Source organism: Mastigoproctus giganteus, chromosome 1 (genome assembly GCF_048544385.1).
Source record: "Mastigoproctus giganteus isolate SK-2022 chromosome 1, ASM4854438v1, whole genome shotgun sequence".
Taxonomy (NCBI): Eukaryota; Metazoa; Arthropoda; class Arachnida; order Uropygi; family Thelyphonidae; genus Mastigoproctus; species Mastigoproctus giganteus.
The window spans coordinates 232,226,055-232,250,801 of NC_143575.1; the positions used below are offsets into that span (position 1 = coordinate 232,226,055).

The 24,747-nt window shown below is 37.8% G+C and overlaps 1 protein-coding gene across 1 annotated transcript in view; it reads right to left on the reverse strand.

Moving 5' to 3' along the window:
* Window positions 1-377: 377 nt before the first annotated feature.
* The window catches only part of LOC150091603 (uncharacterized), a 30,165-nt gene continuing 5,795 nt past the window's right edge, over window positions 378-24,747 (reverse strand). Inside the window, exons 2-3 of the mRNA XM_090384867.1 lie at window positions 6,335-6,420; window positions 378-1,087 (exon numbers count right to left, since the gene is read on the reverse strand). Of these exons, the coding sequence (XP_090240993.1) occupies window positions 849-1,087; window positions 6,335-6,420 (325 nt within the window). The 3' untranslated portion in view covers window positions 378-848. The remainder of the gene's footprint in view (window positions 1,088-6,334; window positions 6,421-24,747) is intronic.

The following is a 24,747-nucleotide window of genomic DNA, read 5'->3' on the forward strand; positions in this document are numbered from 1 at the left end:
ATATCTGGGAACCTTTCGTGACAAACAACACCTGTAACGGATTGCACATATTTCTTTTTGTCTTCAAACTTCGACTGACTTAGACTACTGTGGGCCGTAGAGATCCGCAGTTAATCCGCAGCCCGGATAATCGAAAGTCTGCTATATACAAAACGGTGAAAAGTAACTTTAGCCTGTTATATGTAATTAATCTTAACTGGTTTTTATCTTGTTTTTAATTTTACTTACCATTCACAGTTGTGTAATTTATTATTATTATTTTTTTTTTATTTGCATTTATGTGTAGTCAGTGAATGCAAATATTTTGATTTATTTGCCGTGTTTTATCATCAACAGACTAAAAATGACAAACCGACCAGCGTGTCGTTAGTGTGGCGTTAGTATCGGCAGTAGCCCTCTGACTGATTTTTGCCAAAATCGTTTTGCTGTGGTTACTTATTTTTCTGTATCTCTTTTGATTGAATATATAATTTCTCACATTTGTAAAAATTAAAACTTCCATCCTCATTTGACTTGGAAAGACTGGTCCAAGGGAATTTTTTTCTCTAGCCCCTATGGCTACTCCACCCGTATATCCTAAATCAGCTATTCATTCACCCATTGTGATGGAAGGGGGAAGGTGATTCTTTTTTGTATAGCTGTATAAGTAGTCTACCAGTAGTCTGCAATAGATGTCATAATTGAGCTATTATTAAGTAAACATTTATCTTTGTACTGAAGGTCTGCACTGATTTGATTTCAAGCTGTAAAAAATTTCTCCCATTGAAACATCAACGAGAGATCGAGCCCTAACAGTTCTTTTGATTATCACGATATATAGATGTTGCATGCCTAGTGTATGGTAGGGGTCACACAAGCGTCGAAAGTTCCATGGTTTGGCCCGTTAAATCAGGTGTCATAGTGGTCTCCTGAAGTTGACTTATCCTGCTTTCTGCCAAGTCCCTGCTGACGCGAGTTTTTTCCCACTGCCATAGATAGACATTTTGGACGGAGGCTACCCCACAAAACACAATTCCCAGTCCTATGACAACACTAGTCGCAATGGCTGGTACTTCATGGAAGTGGATGAAGGTGAACAAAATGACTCCTGAAATGAAAGAAAAGCATTAGGTACACACTTATGCAAGTAGAAACTAATCTATAGATATGAAAATGAAATCACTTTTTATAAGCAAATAAGACTGTAATATTTTAATTTCGAATTGATGTATTTAATAAGAATAATTTATTTATTAAAAAGTTAAAAATTTACAAGCAGGGGGTAACAGTAAAAAGGAGGGAATGCACATAAGCTAAAGACTACTAAAGTGTGTTACTCATAATATAAAAATTGTATTACAGATAAGAAAAATAATACGAAAGTATAAAAATGTGACATTCTGTTTATGGTTGAAATACAGTTATTCAGCTATATTTGCCAATAAAAGTGGTTGTTTTTTTTTTAATTTACTTAAAGACGTTGAGGATTGGACAGCTGTAAGGAGATTATTTCATAATTTGGCTCCTCGATATTTTACACTTTTCTCTCCTATTGCTTTATTAAAGAGAAAAATATTCAAGTTAATCCCTGGCCATGTAGCCGTGAAGAGTTTTGCATTACTATTCCATGTGAAAGGTTTGCAGTAAAGAAATTCTTATTCTCTCATTCAGCATAATCAGTGGTATGAAGTGCATTGCAAACAAAGATTACCTCTGATAGGAGAAGCTGTGTCGTATTGAGGATCTTTGCTTCAGGAAACAGAAGTATTCCATGGGATCTTCTAAATTACAAGGGGCGTTTGAAAAATTCGTGGCCTGAGTATGAAGAGTTAATTTGAGGAATATGGTATCATATTAAATTTCATCATAGTCCCCTTAGGAGTCAGTACATTTCTACCACCAACGCTGCAGTGTGTTGATTCCAGCTGCGAAGAAAGTTTTCTCTTGGGCCTCCAGAAATACATCCACTGCAGCAGTGACGTCACTTTCGGTGAGAAAATGGATACGGATCACGTATTTTTTTCAAATTAGGAAGTAAAAGTCCGATGGTGTTGGGTCTGGTGAATGTGGAGGATGGTCCAAGATTTCAAAACCGCACTTATGCAGTCCAGCCATGGCAATGAGAGACTTGTCAGCAGGCGCGTTGTCCTGGTGGGATAAGATTCCTTTGCTTAGTTTTCCTCAGCATTTGTCTTTGATGTTTTCACGCAAACGCCTCACAAGGTTTGCGTAATATGCCCCTGTGGGCATATTACGCAGACCAGACCATAGCATCTGGCCTTTCTGAAGGTAACCTACTAGCAACACTCCATCAGTATCCCAAAAAAAACTGATGCCATAAAAAACCAAAAACCTTGCCAGCAGAAGGAGTAGACTTGGTTTTCTTTGGAGAGGGAGAAGAGCTGTGTTTCTGCTGTTTGAACTGCTCCTTTGTCTTTGTCTGAAAGTGGTAAACCCACATCTCATCCATGGTCACAAACCTTGCAAGGAAATTTGCAGGATTTGCTTCAACAAATTTGAGACCTATCATGCTGACACCTTTTTTTTATGGAATAGGAACGGGCATCCTCCCCGATGTCATAACCATATCCTCATGAATTGCCTTTCACATTAGCCCCTTTTTCCCAAATATTGGATGACTGCACGGTGACTGATTTTGTTCATTTCCTCATGCACACAACTTTGTTGACTTCAGGATCTGTAATTAAAAAAAAAAGACGTTATTGAAACTGCTTGAAACTTGTGGGTTACTATTTAAAGTGTTATTCATTAAGCATAGAAATGTTTAGCACTATACCACTACCTTTTCATACTCAGGCCATGAACTTTTCAAACGCCCCTCGTAGACGAACACAACGATTTAAAATAGTGCTGACTGAGTTCATGTCCTCTTACTGATAGTTCCCCAAGCGAGAATTCGGTAAGTGATATGTGGTCGTATCAGTGTTAAATATATCTGCCAAAGAATAAACAGATTAATCAGATTGCTATCAAACCAAATTCCTTGGAATTTGGTTTCTTGAACCAACTGAAATTTATTTCCTTTAAAACTTATGTTGAAATTCCAGATCAGAAATTTATTTTTCGTTTTGAAAACCATATACTGTATTTCGATTTATTATAATTTAGAATTAACTGCTTACAAATTAGCTATCCTTCAAGTTTGGGCAGTACGACATTGGTGTGTGAGTGTTGTTGGTATGAGTCCCAGCAAGTGATAAGATTGGTGACATCATCAACATAGTAGTGTGTTGGTGGTAGAAATAGTAAAAACTCATTAGTGAAGGAAATTAGCTCCAAGGATCTTTGGATGACTCCTCTAGAAAACCTTTCTTGTCTGAAAAGATTGATTGATCCTAACTGCAGATGAGCGGTCAACTAGGCAGTCTTCAGGGTGTTGACTTATTTCCTATTAAATCTAGTCTGTCCAGCTTGCTGAGAAGTAGATTTAAAAAAGAGCGATGGCAGGGCGCCTCTCTTCAGGCTCTGTGTGATTTTAGAGAAGTTGGCAGGTCGTAGAATTCAGCAGAACCCTTAGGGCTGTGAGCGTATTATTGAAGGCGGATAAACTATTTTCTTTAAGAAATGACATTATTCTGCCATGAATATTTTATCCTCTAATTCTTCAAAAGACAAGCTGAGAATACTTGGATAGAAGTTTTTAATGGTAAAGGCTTGGGAAATGAAAATATGACTGTTTCCTTGAACCGAGATGGAAATTTTCCAGACACAAAATACATGTTGAAAATTTGTTCCAGTGGTTTTACAATTAATAGTAGAATCTGTATGGTGTCTTCCTCAATAAAACAGAATAGGTACATTTTTGTATATAAAATAATACGTACTGAAAGTTAATTTTTATGTAATTAAAAGAGAGTCAATAACTTAAACTTTATCCTGAAGACAAGGGGGAATGTAATTGGATTTAAACAGCAATAATGATATAATTCAGTTATTATAAGGACCTATAAAAAGTTCCTTAAGCTCACATATACCATCTATTGTACAATTACAACTATGGTGACATAATTGGGTGGATGGGGTAACAATTAGCTGTAATAGGCACAGCAAGACTAGTTTAATTAGTAATCTGCTTCGTGCCCGAAAGAAAACTGCCAAGTTTAGAATTTTTGTCGAACGAAAGCGTGAAACCAGCGAAACATTCTTTTACAAGTTAAAAATAAAATCTTTTATGCATTTATTTATATGTGAATTTTAGTGCTATTTTGATTGCTATTCAAGGGTTTGGTTCTTTTAGTTTCATTATAAAAGCTCCAAGCATCTGAGGCCTTGAAGAGGCAGTACATGTCTCTGTAAATTGCGTGTATTCTGTGGTTAGTCTATGTGATGAAAAATCCTAGTTGCCTGAATCTCTGACAACTAGGGTTTTTCATCCGACTATCTCAGTCATGGGGCAAAAACAGTCAATACAAGTTGCCTCTGGGATAAAACTCAGGCATTATTTGACACGGGTGAAAGAACAACCATCATAGCCACTGTGTCAGCTGCGAAAGCGCTATATGGAGGGCAAAGAATTCTGGTCAGTGTTTTCTGATGATCAAAGCCACCGCCCTTTTCGAAATGTTATTGCCTTATAGACAATACTAATCCCAACAGGACAGACACAATTAGCATCTCATAAAAATGGCCAAAATTCTTTTAGCAGCGCTCTTAATTCTCAAGTTCAATTTTGTATTCAGACTTAAAGATAACATGAACAAATAACAGCCACTGTTAAGCTCTTAACCAGATTCTTCAAGGTCGTCAGCCCTACAGATAAAACCACTTTAGAATTACTAAATAAAATTACAAGCTGGATTTTTCCATTATGGAAAGGTTCAATAAGAAAGTAACATACTGTGTATAAAATTAAGAAAAATAAAAAATAAATCCGTCTCTTAAGCTACATGTTGTCACAATGAAAGCATTACGCTTGGTTGGGAAAGTTAATTGGTCACACATTTATTGAAGAAGAGAGGGTTAAGCAGAAGTGGTAAACAGATTGTTCGGTAGACAAAAAACCTTTTAGAGCATTGTGCAAATCACAATACTCTGTCAGTCGAATAGACACGCTAGAAAAAAGGTTAATGTTTCTTTCAATGAAACAAGAGAAAAAAAGAAGTTTTGAATATAAAACAGATTGCTGAGTCAGGTAGACTCTTTATGTACTGCCTTGCAGAAAATGACCGATCACCCAGTTAATGCGACAATAAAAAGGAGCATGTCAAACGCATGTAAAGACTATTTTTGAAAACCTGATATTATTCCTATTATCAGGATTATTAGGAATAATCTACATCTCTAACATCAGTCCAGAAAAAAAATTCAGCCATTTAACTCGGTTCATGACGAAACAAATACAGTATATCAATCTTCTCGTTATAAGATCAACGTTTTTCATTCTCACGCTTTTACAAATAAATACTGCACATTTGGGTGAGCTGATAATGAGGAATAATAGTTATCAGACTGATTCCCTAATTTACATTAATAACAATGAAGCTCACCTGATTTTATAAAGACAAGATTTACACGAGATGCTACGTGAATAAAGGAACAGTGCATACGGTCATACAATGGTGTCCTTGCTGATAGGACAGCAGCAGACAGCTCTCTGTTCTTTCACACGATGTGGAAAAAGGTCACTATTGCCGAATGAAGTTGGAATAAAACTGTAGCCAAATTAGATGATATCGAGAGAAGGTTGCATGGATTTTTCTCCCGAAAAATTGAATTTTTTTCATCCGGCAAAACAAGCAAACCGACTACAGCATACAAGCAATTTACAGATACAGTACAATTGCACGAAATAGATAAGCATCACAGTTTTGATACTCGGCTCAAATTGCCCATGTGGCAAAATGCATAAACCGCACATCTATATCGAGAAATATATTTATTCGTAATATATGTAATACGGTCACCAGGTTAACTTACAGCCACTTTACGACTGTGAATTAACCTGGTGACTTTTCCTGTTTAATCAATTTAACAGTTTCCGCATTTATTAGGATATGTTTTCAAGCAATGCTTTTCACAGTTCATTTCAGTATTTAAAGAAATTGCGCTTAATTTATTGTAATGATAAATCCATATAAATAGAATATAAAATTGTCCAAAAATATTTTTATGACAGTAAGAACTATTTAACAGCCATACGCCCAGTATGGTTTGTTTTAGGTAAACACAGGAAGGACTTTACTCAGGAAGTTTTGTCATGTGGCAATGAAAAAGGTTAAACCACTTTTTATAGCTATGGACTAATGCCAAATACACTTCAATTTGGATATATGATAGATTTTTTTATATTTTGTGGAGTGCAAAGTTTTAAAAGGGCGAAATAGAGGTTACTTACCTGTAAAAAATATAGGGATGGAGAGAAAGAATCCTCCTATTGCAATGATACGCGTGTGAGAACTCCTTTTTAGGAATTTGTGGGTCCTTTAAAAAAATTAGACATGAAATCAAATATGAAATAATAGTTCAAATGAAATAAATACAAATATTCAGAGTTTATGAAAATCCTATTTGGTTTATTCATGATGGTATATTGCTAGTCATTTGTTATGCTTTATGTATCTGGTGGATCTTGAAACAGAAGCTTTGCACTGCTCCGAAGTCATGAAAGAAATACATGAATAAACTCGTTAATTTTTCAATTTAGTTGGTCTTATTTTCATTTTTAATAAAAATGAATTTCAGTTATACAGTACCGCTTTATATACTTATTGAAAGTTTCCTTTCCCCTTTTTTATTATTATTACTAATATTACTAATATAAAATAAATTAAAAACTACTGTTTATATACAATTTGTTAGTCACGTCGATTGGTTAGTAATATCAATCTCAATCTCAGTAAACAAAATTCATCAGTGTTTTTTTTTTTTTTTTTTTTTTTGAAATGTCTAACACTACTCTTTGTGTACCGGGCCAATCATCTATCGCAACATTCCAGTGGCCTCGATGGAACATGGCCTGGAAATATAGTTTTCTTAAAAAGCGTTCAACCTGCTATAAAAATGTCCGCAAGATACAATTTTGCCGATATTACAACTGCTTATCTGTTACACATTCGTAATATATTATTTTTTATCCCTCTAACTTATTGATGAATAGCGGTAACAACTTCAGCGAAGGAGAGGAAGAACAAGAGTTCCCCACTGCCGCCGCAGTGGAGATTGGTCGAAATTTCTAGAATTATAATTGAAATATATACATTAAAACACCCTGTCCTAATCAAGCTCTCCCATTACGAGTAAAACCATACGAAAGTTCCTACACATAACAAGATTTCATCCCAATAATAGAGTAAACCTCCATTTCCTTCTGAATGGTATTGATCCAGATATATGGATAGAAGTACGGGTTTCAAAAATTCAATTCTTCAAAGCCATCAGCAGTTTTCCTTTAAAGGTTACTCTAGGTTATGACATATAGCACAGTTCATCATTAAATGTTTAAACTCTGTTATCTGAAAGCATTATTTCCCACCACTTTGGAAAACCTTTTACCAAGTCACTCCAATCCCTAATACCAAAATCGAACGAAATAAAACAGGACTATTTTGAAACATTCTTTATCTCAAAACTTCTAAAAAAACTCAAATCTCAATTTTTACAGCCCATATCCTACCTCATGATCATAAATCCATTATGCAATCAGGAATATGATGTTATCAATACCTCTTCTTTACTCCGCCTTTGTAAAACATTCTTCAGTATTCGAGGACACAAAAGGATGGTAATCTTACAACGAAAGACTTCAGTTCTGAAAATTGCAGTGCTTGAAAACTATGAACCTGCGAAGGGACAAGATTGAAATATGTAAGGCCTTAAATGGATTGAGTAAATTCAATGTTGATAGCATCGGTATTCTTTCCCAGACAACATACACACAAGGAGATATCAACTTAAATTGAAAAAAAAAAAAAAAATGGTCGTAAAATAGATGTGCAAAAAATTGCTTTCAGCTAGACAGTGATTGGTGATTGATTGTTCGAACAAACTTCCATCTGGTGTTGTGGACGTGGGTAGTTTGAATACATTTAAGGAAGAATTAGGCTAATTATTAGAGGAGGGAGGGTTGATTGATGAGGCGGGTAGGTTTTTTTTTTTTTTTTTTTTTTGTTGGCTGATGCTGTATAAGCTTGCTTCCTTGCCACTACTAATACTAATACTGTCCAAGAAAACACCCTATACTTTCTCAGATGTGTTCTCACAAACAAAATTCTTCATCCCAATAGACAAATCAGCACCGAATTTCCCACAGCGGAGTCTTCTACCGATTACTATTTAGAGCTCTGTAATGGTCTCTTTTATTGCTAACAGAAGTGACATCGACTTACGCGTATGGTATAAAAATCTTGAGCGCTGTCAAACCGTCCTATGATTTTAATCTAGTATTTCCGGCTTTAAACAAAAAACTGTGAACTTGCAAAGTACCTTTCCAATTATGACCTGACTATCAACCCTCAGAAGATATTATTTTATTCGCTAAAAGCACAGCCACCTATCCACCTACCCTAACAGTTTCAACTTGTGTACCTCTCCCATTAAGGCACACAAATTGCAAGTATTAACTAGTAGGAATTGTATCTAATACAAAACTTCGCTTCCGTGTACACAAAGAGAAATAAGATATTTCAGACAGGCTAAGCAATAGACTCCTCCTACGCTATGTAACCGCCCGGGGTTTAAGCTGAAATTTTATTTTTATTTATTATCTTCTACATGTGAGGGATCCAAAAAAAAAAAAAAAATAAAAAATAACGCCGATAAAATATGCATGTATATTAATCAGCTGAAAATGACTTGATATAATTTTATTTCTTTAAATTAATTCCGTTGTACTGCAGACCTAACAAGAAAATAACATAAACTTGGTATAAATCTACCTGAGATAAATGAAATTCAGCTTAAGAAGATATATAATGCTCTTTGGCCTTTTCAAAATTATGGAAAGCAGGAAGACTTCCCTATTTTTACGCCATTTTTTTTTTTTTTTTTTTTTTTTGTTTGTGGGCTGCTATGTGATGAAGTGACTTCCGAAAGTCTTGATAGTGTCTCGTCTTTTAATAAGTGGCAGTTAACCTTTCGGCAGTTTCATTTCTGTTTTGAACATTAAGACATTTCATTTGCTTAGAAATTTAAGCCTGCCAATCATAAAAACATAATGTGCTTTCGTGAGCAGCAGAGAAATATTTACTGTCTATTTACACGAAAAGTAATGTTCTAGAGAGATTCAAATTCGCTTAATGTAAACCGTTTACTGCAACTATCCTTTTCCAATTTAAATTGCCTTGTGTGCGTCGTCCGCGAAAGAGTAAAATACCATCACCATTTAGTTCATTCAAATCAATTTAAATCCCGAAACACTTCCATGAGGTCTCCTCAAAGATGTCTAGCTTCCAAACATTGAGACGTGGAGGACACAATGGACTGCGACGGGAGAACTACTTGGCAAGTAGCCCATACATAATACTAAACCAGCCAAATAACCCAACCACCTTTTCCAGCTCGATGTGGGAGTCTACTATTGATGTCTCCCTGGCCTCAAGATCTATTGCTGGACACCTAACCTCTTGGACCGTCCAAGAACACTGGACCACGTTGGACCCTAGGGCAATTACATTCGAGCTCAGACTCTCTGACCCGACAGCCTGCGATTAGATACATCCAACCTAGATACGCTGCTGATAAGGCGGACTGGCCTCTGTTCCAGACCTCCCTGACCACTGCAGCCCAATCCCTATGTGTCGCTGGACTAACCCCAGATCAGCACCAGATTGCAGTGGTTGACCTCATCGCGGCAGCTGCAAACAACTTTTTTAAAAAGAAAAATATTTCCTCGCGAGCTGTTTCCTGGTGGTCCCCGGACCTACAACGCCTGAGGAAAGAAGTCATTAGAACAAGAAAACTGTTGCAGCGAGCGCGGCGCTCCTGGCCAGCTGCTAAGATAGAGGCACTGAGACAAAATTTCCGGGCGGCCAGAAATCAGTACGCCACCACCATCCGCCAACGCAAGCAACGCTGTTTGGAGAGCTTTTTTTTTTTTTTTTTTTTTTGGTAGTTGTTGGCGCATCGGCTTCTGTGGCCATAATGCACCTCCCAAGGTTTTTGCAGTACTTTGATCCAAGCCCGATGGGGGATTCGAACCCGCGACCTTTGGGTTGTCAGGCAGGCACTTTACCCACCCGGCTAGCCCGGTCGGCTGGGAGAACTTTGTATCTGCAACTGGGAACGATGATCCCTGTTGTCTATAGGGTAACTACAAACAAACTCCCCAGGGGTGAAGATATGCTACAAACACGCCGCAAGGAACTTATACCCGAACTTAGCAAGATTCTGTGACAAACATCTTGGATTCTCTGTTTTTGGAACCCCTAGCTCCTTCCATTCAGGAACAGAAAATCCTATGTCAGGATAATGACACCTATCACACAACTACCTATGAAGAACCTCTCACCAAAACAGAACTGGACATAGCAGCACTGAAGATCAAGAACAGAAAGTCTCCTAGCATTGACCTCCTAGAGCCAGAGATCATTAAAAGGGCCGTCGAAGCCGTTCCAGAGGTAATACTCAATTTGTTCAATCACTGCCTTAGGAAGGGCCTCTTCCCGCAGGCTTGGAAAACTGCAAACCTACGTTTAATTCTCAAAAATCCCAGTTAGAAACAGGACCTTCCGGAGTCGTACAGAAGAATCGCACTCCTTTCCGTACTGAGCAAGCTGTTTGAAAAACTTTTCAAAAATCGAATTGAAACTCATTACAATTCAGCGGCCCTACAATCGCAAAATCAGTTTAGCTTTAAGAAAAGCTGTGCAACCCTAAATGTCTTCGAAAACATCAATGAAGCTGCAACCTCAACAAACCGCAAATATTTCCTTGTTTTTGCAATAGACTTTTCCGGGACATTTGACACCTTATGGTGGCCAAGCGTCCTCGGCTGGCTCCGGAAGGTCAATCATACTTATCTAACAGATATGTAACTGTTCGAGCTCCACACTCCTCCGCGACAAAAGAGGTGTTCAGAGGCTGCCCAAGGGACTCCGTCTTAGGCCCCTTCCTCTGGAACATGGTTCTCGACGGTTTCCTGAACCTGGATCTCGGTGATGTCGTTTCCGTGGCCTATGCAGATGACTTGGTTCTGATGCTTCCTGGGGATTCCAGAGCCCATCTGGAGACTACCGCTACTCGGGCAGTTGACACCCTTGAGAACTGGGCTGCAAGCAATAACTTAAAAATTTCATCAGAGAAAACAAGATCCATTGTGATCAGAGGAACCTTGCATATCAGACGACCGCCCAAATCAGGATTCAGGGTGTATCTATCAAGATGACTACTGAATTGATACACCTCGGAATGATTCTTGATAAAAAAAAATTATCGTATACACCACATATCAAGTATATACACAAGAAAATCGGAGTCTACTCCGCACTGTTTACAAGAATAGCACGCAAGGACTGGGGTCTGAGGAGAAAAATCGCTCAGCCTCTACTATAAAGCCATCTTTCTACCGGTAATATCGTACGCAGCTGGAATATGGTTACACAAGGCCACAGCAGCTGTAAACAGGAGAAAGCTGGAGACAATACAAAGGTGTATATTACTAACCGCCTCAAGAGCTTGTAACACAGTCAGTTTTGGTTTGGTTTGGTTTTTCCTGGTCTAATCATGAAGCGTGTGCTACGCACTGCTGCTCCTTCCCACCTGGCTACGGAGGCGCCCCAACATAGTCAGTAGTCACGCACTCCAAGCCCTTACAGGATCCCTCCCTATGGACCTGGAGATCATCCAACGTGGACTACTTTGTCAGCTGGCAAAAGGCCTGGTGGCCACTTGCCTTGACTTTACAACCAACCCTTCAAATGATTTTAAAAATGAAAGGAAACGCCTCTCTACTCACCTGACTTGGCAAGCCCGCTGGGAAGCATCCAGCAAAGGACAAATCACGCACAAATTTCTGCCTACAATACAAATGGTATATCCTATATACCCGTCATGGCTCGCCCCTGGGCTCTATACCATCTATCTGCTACTAGCCATGGGACCTTTAGAGACAAGCTTCAGGGTTTTGGACTCAGCGATACCCCACTGTGTCACTGTGGCCCCGAGAAACGTGGGAACATTTACTTTACACCTGCCCTCTCTATGAGGACCTGCACCACAGGCTAATCACTAGGATCTGTCTCTCCCTCCGAGACTAGGAGCACCTTGTAATAACAGAGGATGACACATACCAGACATTTGCTCAGTTTGCTAAAAATCTCTTCGAAAGGAGAAGAACATTTTCGCAACCTCATCTGTAGCAGTGACCAAAAGACTGGAACCTTCCACCAAGAAACGCAAACGTAGAAACATCATCTGGATCTGCCTTGCTTTCTGCTGGTAGCAAGGAAACTCAAATGTGACAAATCTCCTAATCCTAACATCAAGGAATGCAAAACCGTGAAATGCGCTTTCTGGACATGTCCCTGCATATCATTGGGACCATCTCAACACAAGAAAACTGGAACATATTAATGTAATGACTAAAACTTAATCATCTCAAATGTAAATGCAACCTATGAGAGGATTGCCGTTGGAGACACTATTGTGCCATCACCAGGAGCTAGACAAAATACCATCCTAGAGCAAGAAAACGAAACGTGACAAACTAGGACCGAACTGGACCAATACATGACCGTGACTGCTGGCAACCAATTGGACATCTGGCTCAGCCTGCTTTCACTCCTTTCCCTGGCAGGGGGGAGGTGCCATCTTGCTGTCACCTCCCCTCCTGCCACTATCCACTTTTCCTTCATGTGGGGCATGGGCATGCCCCACTGCCTCATGGGTCTTCCGCAGTCTTCCGCCTCCCCTCTCAACACTTTCTCCTTACATAGTGTATTGCCCCACGAGTCCAAATTTAAATAACATCAAAATTCCTGCTCGACCTTTTAGGCTTTTAGAATTTATCATTTTAGCGTACAACCCCGTCTAGCGTTTCTAATAACTATTTAATAATAATTAAAAAAAAAAAAAACCGCGATCATTTTATTTTTATTTTATTTTATTTAGGTCCTAGCCACTGAAATCTCAGGAAAATAGGTGGCAGGACCTGCCAGAGTAATATATTGACAAATAGTACACCTGGCTAGCCTCCCCGTGGCAAAGTATGGAAACGCTGGGTCCCACTAGGGTCCCGGTGGCTAATAAGCCAGACGAAAAATGGGCACAGCATACTACACAACACATGATCAACACACTTTTAAATCTCTGGCTTTTGACAGCGTATTGTCCTCGATACAATGAACGTACGCGGAGATGGGAGAAGTCCCTGGTGTCGTTAGACCCGAAACTACTTCATACTTCATAGCTTCCAGACGCTGCAGTTTACTGAACGGAAGCCTTCTTGATAGGAATACCCCTTTTGTGTCCCTTGTTGCTCTTCTTTCCAACGTTCTAACAGATCCGAATCCATCCTCAAATGAGGGTTGCGGACCTATAGGCTTAGAGCTCAGACCAAATCTAGATGGAAGCAAAGCATTTCGCATAGATAGCATTTTCTTCGGTTTGAGATTTTTCATAAATCAACCAAATTAGTCATTCTCTTGAGGAATTGTAGTTCCCATCCCCTTCCGGAAACTGTTTTTTATCCAGAAAAGTATAAAATAACCAATACAGAAAACATGCAATTCACTAACGTCTTATGGCATTAGTTTTCTTAGTACTGAAAAAATCTCATGAAAACTCGGAACATTACCTAGGTGCTGAATGGTTAGTGGTTGAAGTGCCTCCCTTATCTTTGGTTATGAAGCACAAAGAAGTCGATTGTTTTGTTTTTCGATTTTTTTTTTTTTTTCATTCAGTTACATTGGTGAATCTTTTCCCTTCTCAGGTGGCCCAGCGGAAAATATCACTGTTCTTCTAGAAAGTGTATTATGGTTTTCATTCCGAAAACTGCAGTTTACAGCCGCAGTACAGTGAAGCCTCATATCCATAAATTTTTCAGTTCTTAATCTAAAATAACCTAATCCAACTAATCTCTTCCGTGAAACGGCCCGTATTTGCCATTTATCAGTGATATGATTAGTGGAATAAACTTAGAAGTCAGTTTAAAAATATGAATGAGGTATAGATAACTGTTAAATTGAAATAAAATAGAAAATATGGGGGCTCAGTACCTCTCTCTATTCATTGTACTACAGCACAATGGCTGGCTCATCATGGGAATGTGAGATCAGACTGTATCGCCTTGTGTTTGACATATATCTAAAAATCGCATTACTTCATTCCTCATGATTGGTTGGTTGTGGTAGGGTTTATGCGAATCGTAACTTAGGCAGTATCTCCATATATAATACAAGTATGTCTGTAAATTGCGTGTATTATATGGTCGATTTCTGTTTTCCGGTCGAAAAACCCAAGTTTCCGGGAGAAAAAACCTGCCACCCTCGCCTGAGGCCCACTAACACAGCCATGTTGTGAAAAAGACCCATAAAAATTCCTCGAGTCTTTGACGGGATTCGAACCCGTCTTTTCCACCCAGTGTGGGAGGCTGTGATTATATCAACCGTGCTACCCACTAGGGCAGTTCATTCCTCATGTTTCTTTTTAGATTCACATGAAAAATAATGACAGATATTGCTTGTATGTATGTTGTCTGCGATCATTTTCTTCTTTGCGAGATCGAATAATTAGGCCGCCATACAAACTAATGGAACAAGATTAACTTCTTGGGAAAAAAATTACGCAGACCCTCCTAAATAAAGAACTACATTTTACAAAAATAAATCCAACAACATGCACTTTTAAACAGTAAATCTCAATGTAGTATAGGCTGCAGACTGCTCTTCAAACAGACTTAAAAGTTACACAGAACCACTGAAATCATTGAAAACAATACAAAAAATTAAAACATTACGGAATGAAAAAGAATAAATGAAATATCCAGTCCGATAATAAGATCATTGGGTTCAATCTTGAATCTAACTAAACAGGAACACAAACCAACAGCTTAAGATAAAATATACAAAATTATAAAATACAAATATAACTATCAATTTTTTCGAATAAAAATGTAGAAACACTTCGAAAGTACAGCATTTGAAGGAAGCGGCAATCTTTATTGATTATGTACAAGTGGTCTTTCTCAAGCACAATGTGAAAAATGTTTAGGAGGGGTTGTTAATAGAGAAGAAAAGGGAGGGAAAGGAGTGAGAGATAATAGAAAATAAAGAACCATTTTAGTCCTTGTTTACTCTAACAGCATAAGAATACGAAGAGTTAAGAATAAACAACGAAGTAAGAAATAAAAAGATAATGCAGGATATCTCGAATCCTTCCATCCAATTCTCAGTGGAGATGGAGTTAATTGTTTTTGCCAAAGAGGCTAAAGCAATGAGGAGTTAATGTACGTTAGTGTACTGCATCTGTAAATTGTGTGTATTTAATAGTACGTATGCCTGTTTTGCTGGATGAAAAACAAGCTTTTGGGAAAGGGACGTTCAACCTCCACCCGAAAACCTTGGCCACGGCGTGTATAGCATTAGCATTAGCATTAGTAGAGGCATATGATGCAAGAAAGCAAGCTTATTCAGCATCAGCCAAAAAAAAAAAAAAAAAAAAAAACCCTCTCCCATTTCACCCCTCCGTTCGTTCGAAATACCTGTCCAGTTGAGCTTTAAATTTGTTTAGGCTATCAACTTCAACAACAAGTGATGGAAGTCGGTTCCACCAACCAACCACCCGCTGGCCAAGGGCAAATTTCCGCACATCTATCCGACATCCGTCTTTCCTCAATTTGAATTTATGCCCTCTGAGGTGATTATTCTGAGAAAGATGAAGAATCCCACTGGCATTGAGCATGCTCAAACCATTCAAAGCCTTATACACCTCTATCAGATCACCTCGCCGGTGCCTAGTCTCCAGACTCTGTAATTTGCAAAACTTAAGCCTTTCTTCGTAAGAGCAACCCTTTGTTCCATTTACTAATCTTGTTGCCCTTCTCTGTACCCGTTCCAGCAGCTCTACATCCTTCTTGAAATGAGGCCTCCAGACCTGTATACAGTACTCAAGATGTGGCCTAACCATTGCCTTATACAAGGGAATAATCACCTCCTTATCCCTGCTAGAAAAATTCCTGTATATCATTGACAAGACACCATGAGCTACTCTTGCAGCTCGTCTGCACTGCTCAGAGAACTTCATATCTGCCTGCACAATTACCCCCAGGTCCTTTTCATTCTCCACCACTGTCAGTGTAGTACCGCAGAGTTGATACATTGCTCTGGGGTTACTGTTACCCATATATAATAATACGTATATATATATAATACGTATATATAATACGTAGATAAAAAAACAAAAATCCTTCTTCCCCTTCATGAGATTTGAATCCAGGCCTTTTCACAAGATGCGAAAGAACAGCAATCTTAACCACGGTGTACTGAGACAGTATAAACTGTCTGTTATATGCACAGTATGTTTAAATTTTCTGAGTTCAGAAGGTTATTTTAATTTTCTTTATATTTCCCATTACGTCATTCATAGGTTTTATTCAATGTTTTAATTTATTATTAGGGTGTTCCTCAATGGTGTCTATAAGTTTTTCAGTTGTTGAAGCAGTCTCTATGGATTTTTTTTATATGAATGCTCACGAACTTCCTAAATCATTTCAAGATAGAAGTGTCGTTTCTAAACTCAGTAAAGTCTTTTTCCATTTACAGTCTTCTGAATTCCATTTACTTTCTGAACTCAGCTATCGGTTTCTTCAAAAACATTTACACATCTTTCATTCCTCCTCTTTTACAGATAGTATTTCTCTATATATATGCTCCAATGGCCTACAAGAGATTGCCCAACCTAGAATATCTTCTCTCCGTTCTTCTGTGCCCTCGCAGGTGGTACAGCAGATATATTTGCCGTCATTCCCACATCGGATGGAAAAGGACTGAGTTTGGATCCCGTCAATGATGGGAGGAAATTTTTATGGGTATTTTCACAAAGTTGCTGAGTTAACACGTCTCAGGAGAGGATTGCATGGTTCCTCCCACCCGGAACTCTGGTTTTTCATCAAGTAAACAGAAAAATCCACCACAGAATACATGCAACAATTTACAGACATAATATACTGACGCCTCATAGCCTTAGTTACTTTTGCGCTTAACATGCATACATACTGTTCTTCTTCAACTCAATTTCTCTTTAATTCTAACTTCTAATTTTGACTACGTTTTGCCCTTCTAACTATTTTTCAGTTAAAATATTAGAAATACTACGCCCATGTGCACAGTGCATAGAAATCACAGTATATTCAAATTATGGAATCACACGATATGGTTACGTATCAACCATGATGCCATAAATACCGTGCGCTTAGTCAATAATCAAAACACGAGTTACACGACCACAAGATAATAAAAACACGTCACAAAACCGACTTACAAATACAGTATATCTCAGTAAGAACTGTGGAACTTGTGCAACTGCCTAAATCCAGAATTTGTAAGACGATCGAAAAACGAAGCATTCAGTTCAGGAGGAAGTAACTGGGACAGGACAGGTACACCAAAAGAGAAAGATACTACATACTCTTACTTAGGACTGAGGTTGAATTGCAGATGACTCGAGAAACTTCAGAATGCTTTTCATTCAGGTAAAAACATACTGCTAAGAGAAAATCAACGAAACGCGAAATATGGAACTAAGCCGCTGTCACTGTATCCTAAAGTCGGAGATGACTTCATTGGTGCTTCGACTAACGCGATTGGACTGAAGTGCATTGAAAAGAATTACTGTGGTCTAATTAAGCCCTATTTGCTTATTTTTGAGGATGAAATGGCGAGGGTGTGGAGGCACCTGCATCAGGCAATTCATCGTCTGATGCACGTTAATTATGATTCTGATTATGATTGCCCCTTCTGTACAAGCTTTGAGTGATGGAATAATTGTGTAGCGAATGTCCTCATGGTATGGACTGAGTCCAGTGATATAGTTAAAAGAATACAAAAGACTGCCTGCATATTTAAGAAATTTATCAGATCACGTTCACCCTCAGTACTTCATTTTTATTCAAGAAAAATTGGCCCCTTTCAAAATGGTAATGCGACTTTTCATCTCTCTAGGATCAGGGTTCCAGATCCAAAAAGGAAAGGTCTCCTTTTACCTTTACATTAATTGTCACATCTGGATCAGCTTAACTCTACGGTCCTACATCATCTTTCATCTGTTTGTGAAATGAGGAACATGGCCAAGTCAGTCACCTTTCTTGCATCTCCGCCAAGTCCTTAGTTCCGAACCCCACTTTACTTTTAACGTAAAGATATTTTTTGTTTACTTTAAGAACTAAAAATATGTGTGTGCGTGTATGTTAAACGCCAGAGCGACTAAGCATATGTGACATCAGTATACGAGTGTATACTGATGTCACATATACGAGTGTATTCTTCGGTCGGCTTGATGTTTGCTAAATGAAAAATCCGACTTTTTGGGAGAAAAAAACATGAAACTCTCATTTGAGACCGACTAACTCAGCCATGTGAAAAAAGCCGATAGAAATTATTCATGTCACTGATGGGATTTGAACTGTGGCTTTTTCCAGATGGTGTGGGAGGATAATGATTATGACCACTTTGCTACTTCGAGGGCAAGGGATTATCGCCACAGCAATGGCTTAAAATTTCATTTGATAAAATAATTTTCTGTTATATTCGGAGAGACCACATCCGGTCAAACAAGTTTATAAACTAGAAACTACAAAAATATATTAATGTGAAAATGGCCGTAAAAATCTATAGTCGGCTGGATGAAAAACATTAAAAACCTAATTTTCCCGGCGAGAAAAGGAACCGCACAATCCGCTTCCGAGACTATATAACTTGTTCAGGTGTAAAAAGGCGCCCATAAAAGTTCCTGCTTTCTTTACTGGATTCAAACCCAGGTCTTTTCCAAACACAGTGTGGAAAGACAACGGTTTTAATCATTGTGCTACCCACATTGCACATAACTCTGTACTTCCACATGATTACCGTTATACTTACCTTTCGGCCACTATTTGAATCATTGTCTATGCTTCAGGCAGATGACTATCCCGCAACATACTTTAGTTCTCTTTCTAATATTTTGACTGGGCAGTTAAATTAATCTGGCTGGTTGACTTTTTCTTCTTTTAGTATCACTTTTTACTGTAGGTCAATATAGATTCTGTCAGTGTCGATACAGAGTATGATCCGGCCTCTCCGTTTCTACAATATCTACAATCAATAGACAAAATCCATAAAATTTTCTGAAGCTTAAATAGACATTTCATGCATTGAATCATGTTTTGCATAACCACTTTGTAAGCAAGTTTCCATTCTGTATTCTATAATCTGTCTTTTACATTTGGGTAACCGATTTTCTAGTTAACTACAATGCGTTTAAAATCGATCCGTTCTTATTTTTCGAAACAAGATACTGTATACCTATAAGTATAATTCCTTCAGCTTCAATGCCAGTATAATTTTTCTATGAATAATTATTAATGTTGTACTATCCTCCAAATCATAAACTATTGATTCCATTTTGGGATGGTTCCCGAAACGTCTTTAAAAATCTTCGAATCAGCTTAAAAAAAATAAATAATTTTATATATATGTATATAATAATTAATCTTAATTAATCAATGATCCCGTTCTCTGTCTCTCTCTCACACACAAAGCTCACTCCATCTTTATTTTTCATTAAGAAATGATCTTGTGTTGCATTAACACCGACGCAACACATTTGCATTGATAATATTGGGCTATCTATTAACCCAAGCAAATTTATAGAAAAACCACTTCTTTCTGTTACCTTTATAGACTTGATGGAATAATAATAAGAAGGGTACTTCGTATTAAGTATCTCAGTTTGCACTTCTTTGGGAAAGCTGAACCTATAACAATATGGCATTTATGCATATTTTTTTCCTCAGCAGAGGCCCTTATCATTTACTCTGTACAGAGCACGGGTAATACTCAGAACAGAATTCTCCCCGTATAGCCCCAGGTATGAAGAAAAGTTCATCCTGAGCTGACCGTGGTTCAAGCTCACGTGGCTGCTAAATATTGTGCTGTTCTTTTATTCTCTCTATCTTCTAAACTTCTCTGATCCTATGTGGCCGTCCAGGAGTATGAACAGAAAATTTATTTATATAAGCGACCCAAAAGAAATTCAAACTACTTTCTGAGCAGCAATCCACCTACTAGTGTTTACTACAAACACTGCTACAGATTAATCTGCAAATACTTGAGCTTCAGGTATTTACAATGTCTTCTCGCACGCAAAATACTACAAGCCGACTTAGACTTCTGAATAAAATGATACACATACCCAACATCATCAGAGATCAACTAATGCAGCCCTAGTTGTATGCCCCTATCATCACACCTATGTTCATATTCCCAAGTCAAGAACCGCCCTCGTGGGTAGCACAGTTGGTAGATTCGCCGTCCTCCCCACAGAAAAGACCTGAGTTCGAGTCCTCTCGATGACATAAGGAATTTTTACGGGCCTTTTCACAACGTGGCTGAGTTCGTCGGTCTCAGACGAGGGTAGCATGGCTTTTTCTCCCGGAAACTCGGGGTTTTCATTCAGCAAACAGAAAATCGACTACAGAACACATGCAATTTACACACACTATACACGGAGCAATATGGCCTTACCCACCTACATCCCAACAACAACAACAACAAAAAGTCAAGAACCAACACCCAAAAAATTCTGCATGCTTAACATGATCGCCGATATGGCCGACGGACATGATATTGGCTACGTCACTAATGAAAGACACCTAAACAGGACTGTTAGAATATTCTGAACTCACTATAGAATTCTTGAATTACCTCTTCTATTTTTCCCCTCCATAGCCTAACGAAAATGCATTATAGCAGTGTCCGGCATATGACAGTAAGCTGCATGTATTTCTTTGGTTTCTATGAGCCGATTTCTATGTATTGTCCCGTTTTATACATAGAAATCGGCTAAGCTAATTTGAATGTATAATTAAATAAAATAAAGAATAAAATAATTTCCTATGTTTAAAATATTTTAACGACGTTTATATATTCTAGGAGGCTGACCATTGATTCTTTTTTTTTTTTTTCTCCTTTTGTTTATCATTATTTTCGTATGCATGCCTTTAAATACTCGTACATTTGTTATTTTAGCTTTTTATATTTTCTTAGTTCGCTTCCAAGATTGATAAAAAGATAAAAACTTATTACCGTCTTTTTTATTTAAGATATCCAGTATCGTATTATTTATATTTATTTCATGATTTTTTTATGGCGAGACGAGAGTAACAAAAACTCTTAATGCCGATTGTTCGTCTGCTAGATTTAGATAACTGCTTTGAACGTGCGGTGACGTCATTTTTTAGCGTTCTTTTGTGCGTGTGACAGCTTTTAACTAATGTCTGTGTATTGGTGTGAATGGTATTACAAAAGAGAAAAGCATAGTTTTTTTAAGCTAAAATGAATGAAGTTTTAATAATTATAATATGATAAAGGATATATGTGACAAAAGCCGAACTGGGGGAGTGCCACGGATCAAACTGTAAGTACTGTATTTTGTTTACTAATTTTAATAATAATAAAAATCTCGTAGATAATTATAACGTTAAAATACAGCAGCATCCTACAGTAGGATGAGCGTTTAAATCTGATTACAAATGCATAATTTAACTTAAAATTAAATTAGAAATAAAGTGTATTTTTGAATTCCATAACTTGTAGAATGAGAGTCAATATTTGCACAAGCCATATTTGTTAATGTGAGAAAATACATGCAATATTCTGCTTAGTGATATAAAAATTATATTTTATTAATTACGCAATATTTCTTAAGGGGTGATACGCAGTTACGTAACGCATGGATGGAATGTCAAAATCAAGTTACGACGCTATGGGGAAGAGAGGAGATGATGCGAATATTACGTAACATGTTGATAAAAAAATTGAAGTATTTTGTTACTCAAAAATTAAATAATTCGGAAAAACTAAAAACGTTGAGTTACGTAATTTGTGAATAGGCTCCAACTATAAGGAAGTTAATTCTTCAATAAAATACTGAGTATCTTAGGGAATTTTTGAAGAGAGAATAAATCATTTGTAATTTATACCATGTGGCAAATCGTTTTAGTTTTTCCAAATGCTGTTTTATTAAAAAAAAAAATGACAACAGTCAAGATCATAAACTTTGTTTTGAGAAATGATTAAATTTCTCAAGTACGCATAATATTTTTTGCACGCTTCTGCGTAAAACTCGTAAGAGAAGCCGCCCGCCTAATGGCAGGTTGCTGTGTTTGCTAACAACCATGGGGCGTGGATTATCGAGTGTCTTTTTTCTTATTTCAAATCATATCACCAGGGCATAAAAACAAATAAAGAAAAAAAAAAGCAATACACCGCATTTTTTTTTCTCAAAGACACCATAAAAACTTATTTCGGTTATTTTATTTTATTATTATTATTTTTTTTTGTTTTAGTCTTGAAAAAACTGAAAGTTTAATTTCGTGAGAATAAAAACAAAGTAGCTTGATGTGTTCAAAACAATAATTTATAAAATGTTTTGACCAACGTATGGTGGCAGTTATGTGGTAATGTAGAAACAGTTGAACAAAAAAAGTTGAAAAAATTGTGAATGTGTATGTATACATGTACATACACATGTGTACATGTACATTACTGATCCTACTGAATGCATTGACAGATAGTCAATCATGCATTCGGTGGTATCGACTTTACCAAACTTTGAAAGGGGCGTGATTGCGGGTGACATGCAGGTGCGAACTGGTCTGAGGTGCCTGGTGTTCAGGCGTTCCGAGCCCCCCCTGTATTTGGGCATCGTTTAGATCTTAACTATGCAAACACCAAGACTTGGTCCCTGAGGCTTGTGAGAGACTTTCTCCCAAGTATGGTAGCTAGGGCTGTATCTGGGACTCTAAAACACTAATGGAACTGGTATCGAAGTCCCATTTGTGAGTGAAACGGACCAAATTTCGGAAAAATGTGATCATTGCACCGAAATTTGGTGCATTTCACTCACAAATGGGACTTGAATACAAGTTCCATTAGCGTTATAAACGCTGCTCCTAGTATACTGGAGGTACCACCCAGGTGTGACCCACGTAAGATGTCGATAGGTGTCTACATCACACAGAGAAATGGCCGATCTCCCATACCAGGCAATTCCAGGTGGTAGATGAATCATCACCCTGCGTAGTACAACCACTTTATTGCGGTTTTTTCAGCCCTCAGCTAGGCAGTCCAAAAGGAACCTATTAATAAATCTAGGAGACATCCTAGATTTATTAATAGGCTCGTTAATAACTAAATCCTGATCATCTAGTGCTTTATACCTCCCCCCCCCTTAAATATTTCATAAATTTAACGCCCTCTTCCAGAACATGTTCAAATATCTGGGATAAAATTTAGTTATAAGTAAACATACTTATAACAGTATACATACTGTTATAAATTAATATATACAGTACTTGAATACGTTTAATCTCAAAGATTGAAATAAAATACACTTTATACCTGGATTAGTGGGATGGTTTGTTCTATTTCGTTAAATAAGGGCTTCATAAAAACACGCGCTCCTAAAAAACCAAGTACACCCCAGGGGATCACACCTTGGAAAACTCTGATTACAGAGTAGTGTGTATGCGGGAAGCACACTTGAGGCTACGTTTTTCAATAGGTTCTGTATAGGGATTTGTGCGCAGCAGCAGCGATTTATATCATATTGTGCAGTGTATTACGTTTGTACAAGTCTGCGTTGTGCGAGCTAGCAAATGTGGAATAACTCAAGGGGAACCATACATTCTCTGCCTGAGATCGAATATCATCATTCTTCTCTTCCTTGGTGATTCCTCTCTGGATAACTCGGGAATGGTTTTTTTTTTTTTTTTTTTTTTTGGCTGATGCAGTATAAGCCTCAGGTTTCCTTGCACCACATGGCTGATAATAATAATAATCTACAGCCCCCCCCGCCCATTGAAGACGCCTTTAGAAATTCCTCAACTCTACGACAGCACTTGAAGCCGGACCTCTCCAAACGAGTGACAATTGGCAAAACCACTATACTGTCACAAAGGGTTTTTATAATAGAGCTTGGCATATTCTTGAACGCATATGCTGCTGCACTCTCGCTTTCACCACTCGGCTACGTCGAGCCTAAATGTTTTTCCTCTTTCTAAGTTTACCATATCTATTGAATGCATCATGCATAGTCAAGCTAAAAGAACAAACTTATTTGCGAAAATATCTAAACCTCCTGAAGACTTCCTCATTCATTTCACAAATATACGTGGTCTCATTTCCAACTCAGTGATGTTCGTTTCCACCTGGTCTCCAATATATATATATATATATTTTTTTTTTTTTTTTTGAATGAAAACGCCAAACACAACAGGTATAGGAACATATAGTACTTAGTACCGTGCTTGGGTTGGAGGTTGAGAAGACGAGAGAAGATATTTGTTGACATTAGACTTTGAACTTCTGTAGACTATAAATTTCAGGAAATACTTATGAAGGCAGGTTGTTCCAGAAAACGGCAGTTGAATGAATAAACGAGGAAAATGAAAAGTTGGTTCTGTGAGTTTGAAGTTGGACAGTAAATGGATGTTGGCTGGTGGCGGCGCGTGTTCGGACTGTTTTTAAAGAGAGAGCGGGAATTATAGAAGCCAATTCAGAAGAACAGTGCCCATGGAAGTATCTGTAGAAAAGGCATGCAGCAGAAACAGTACGTCTA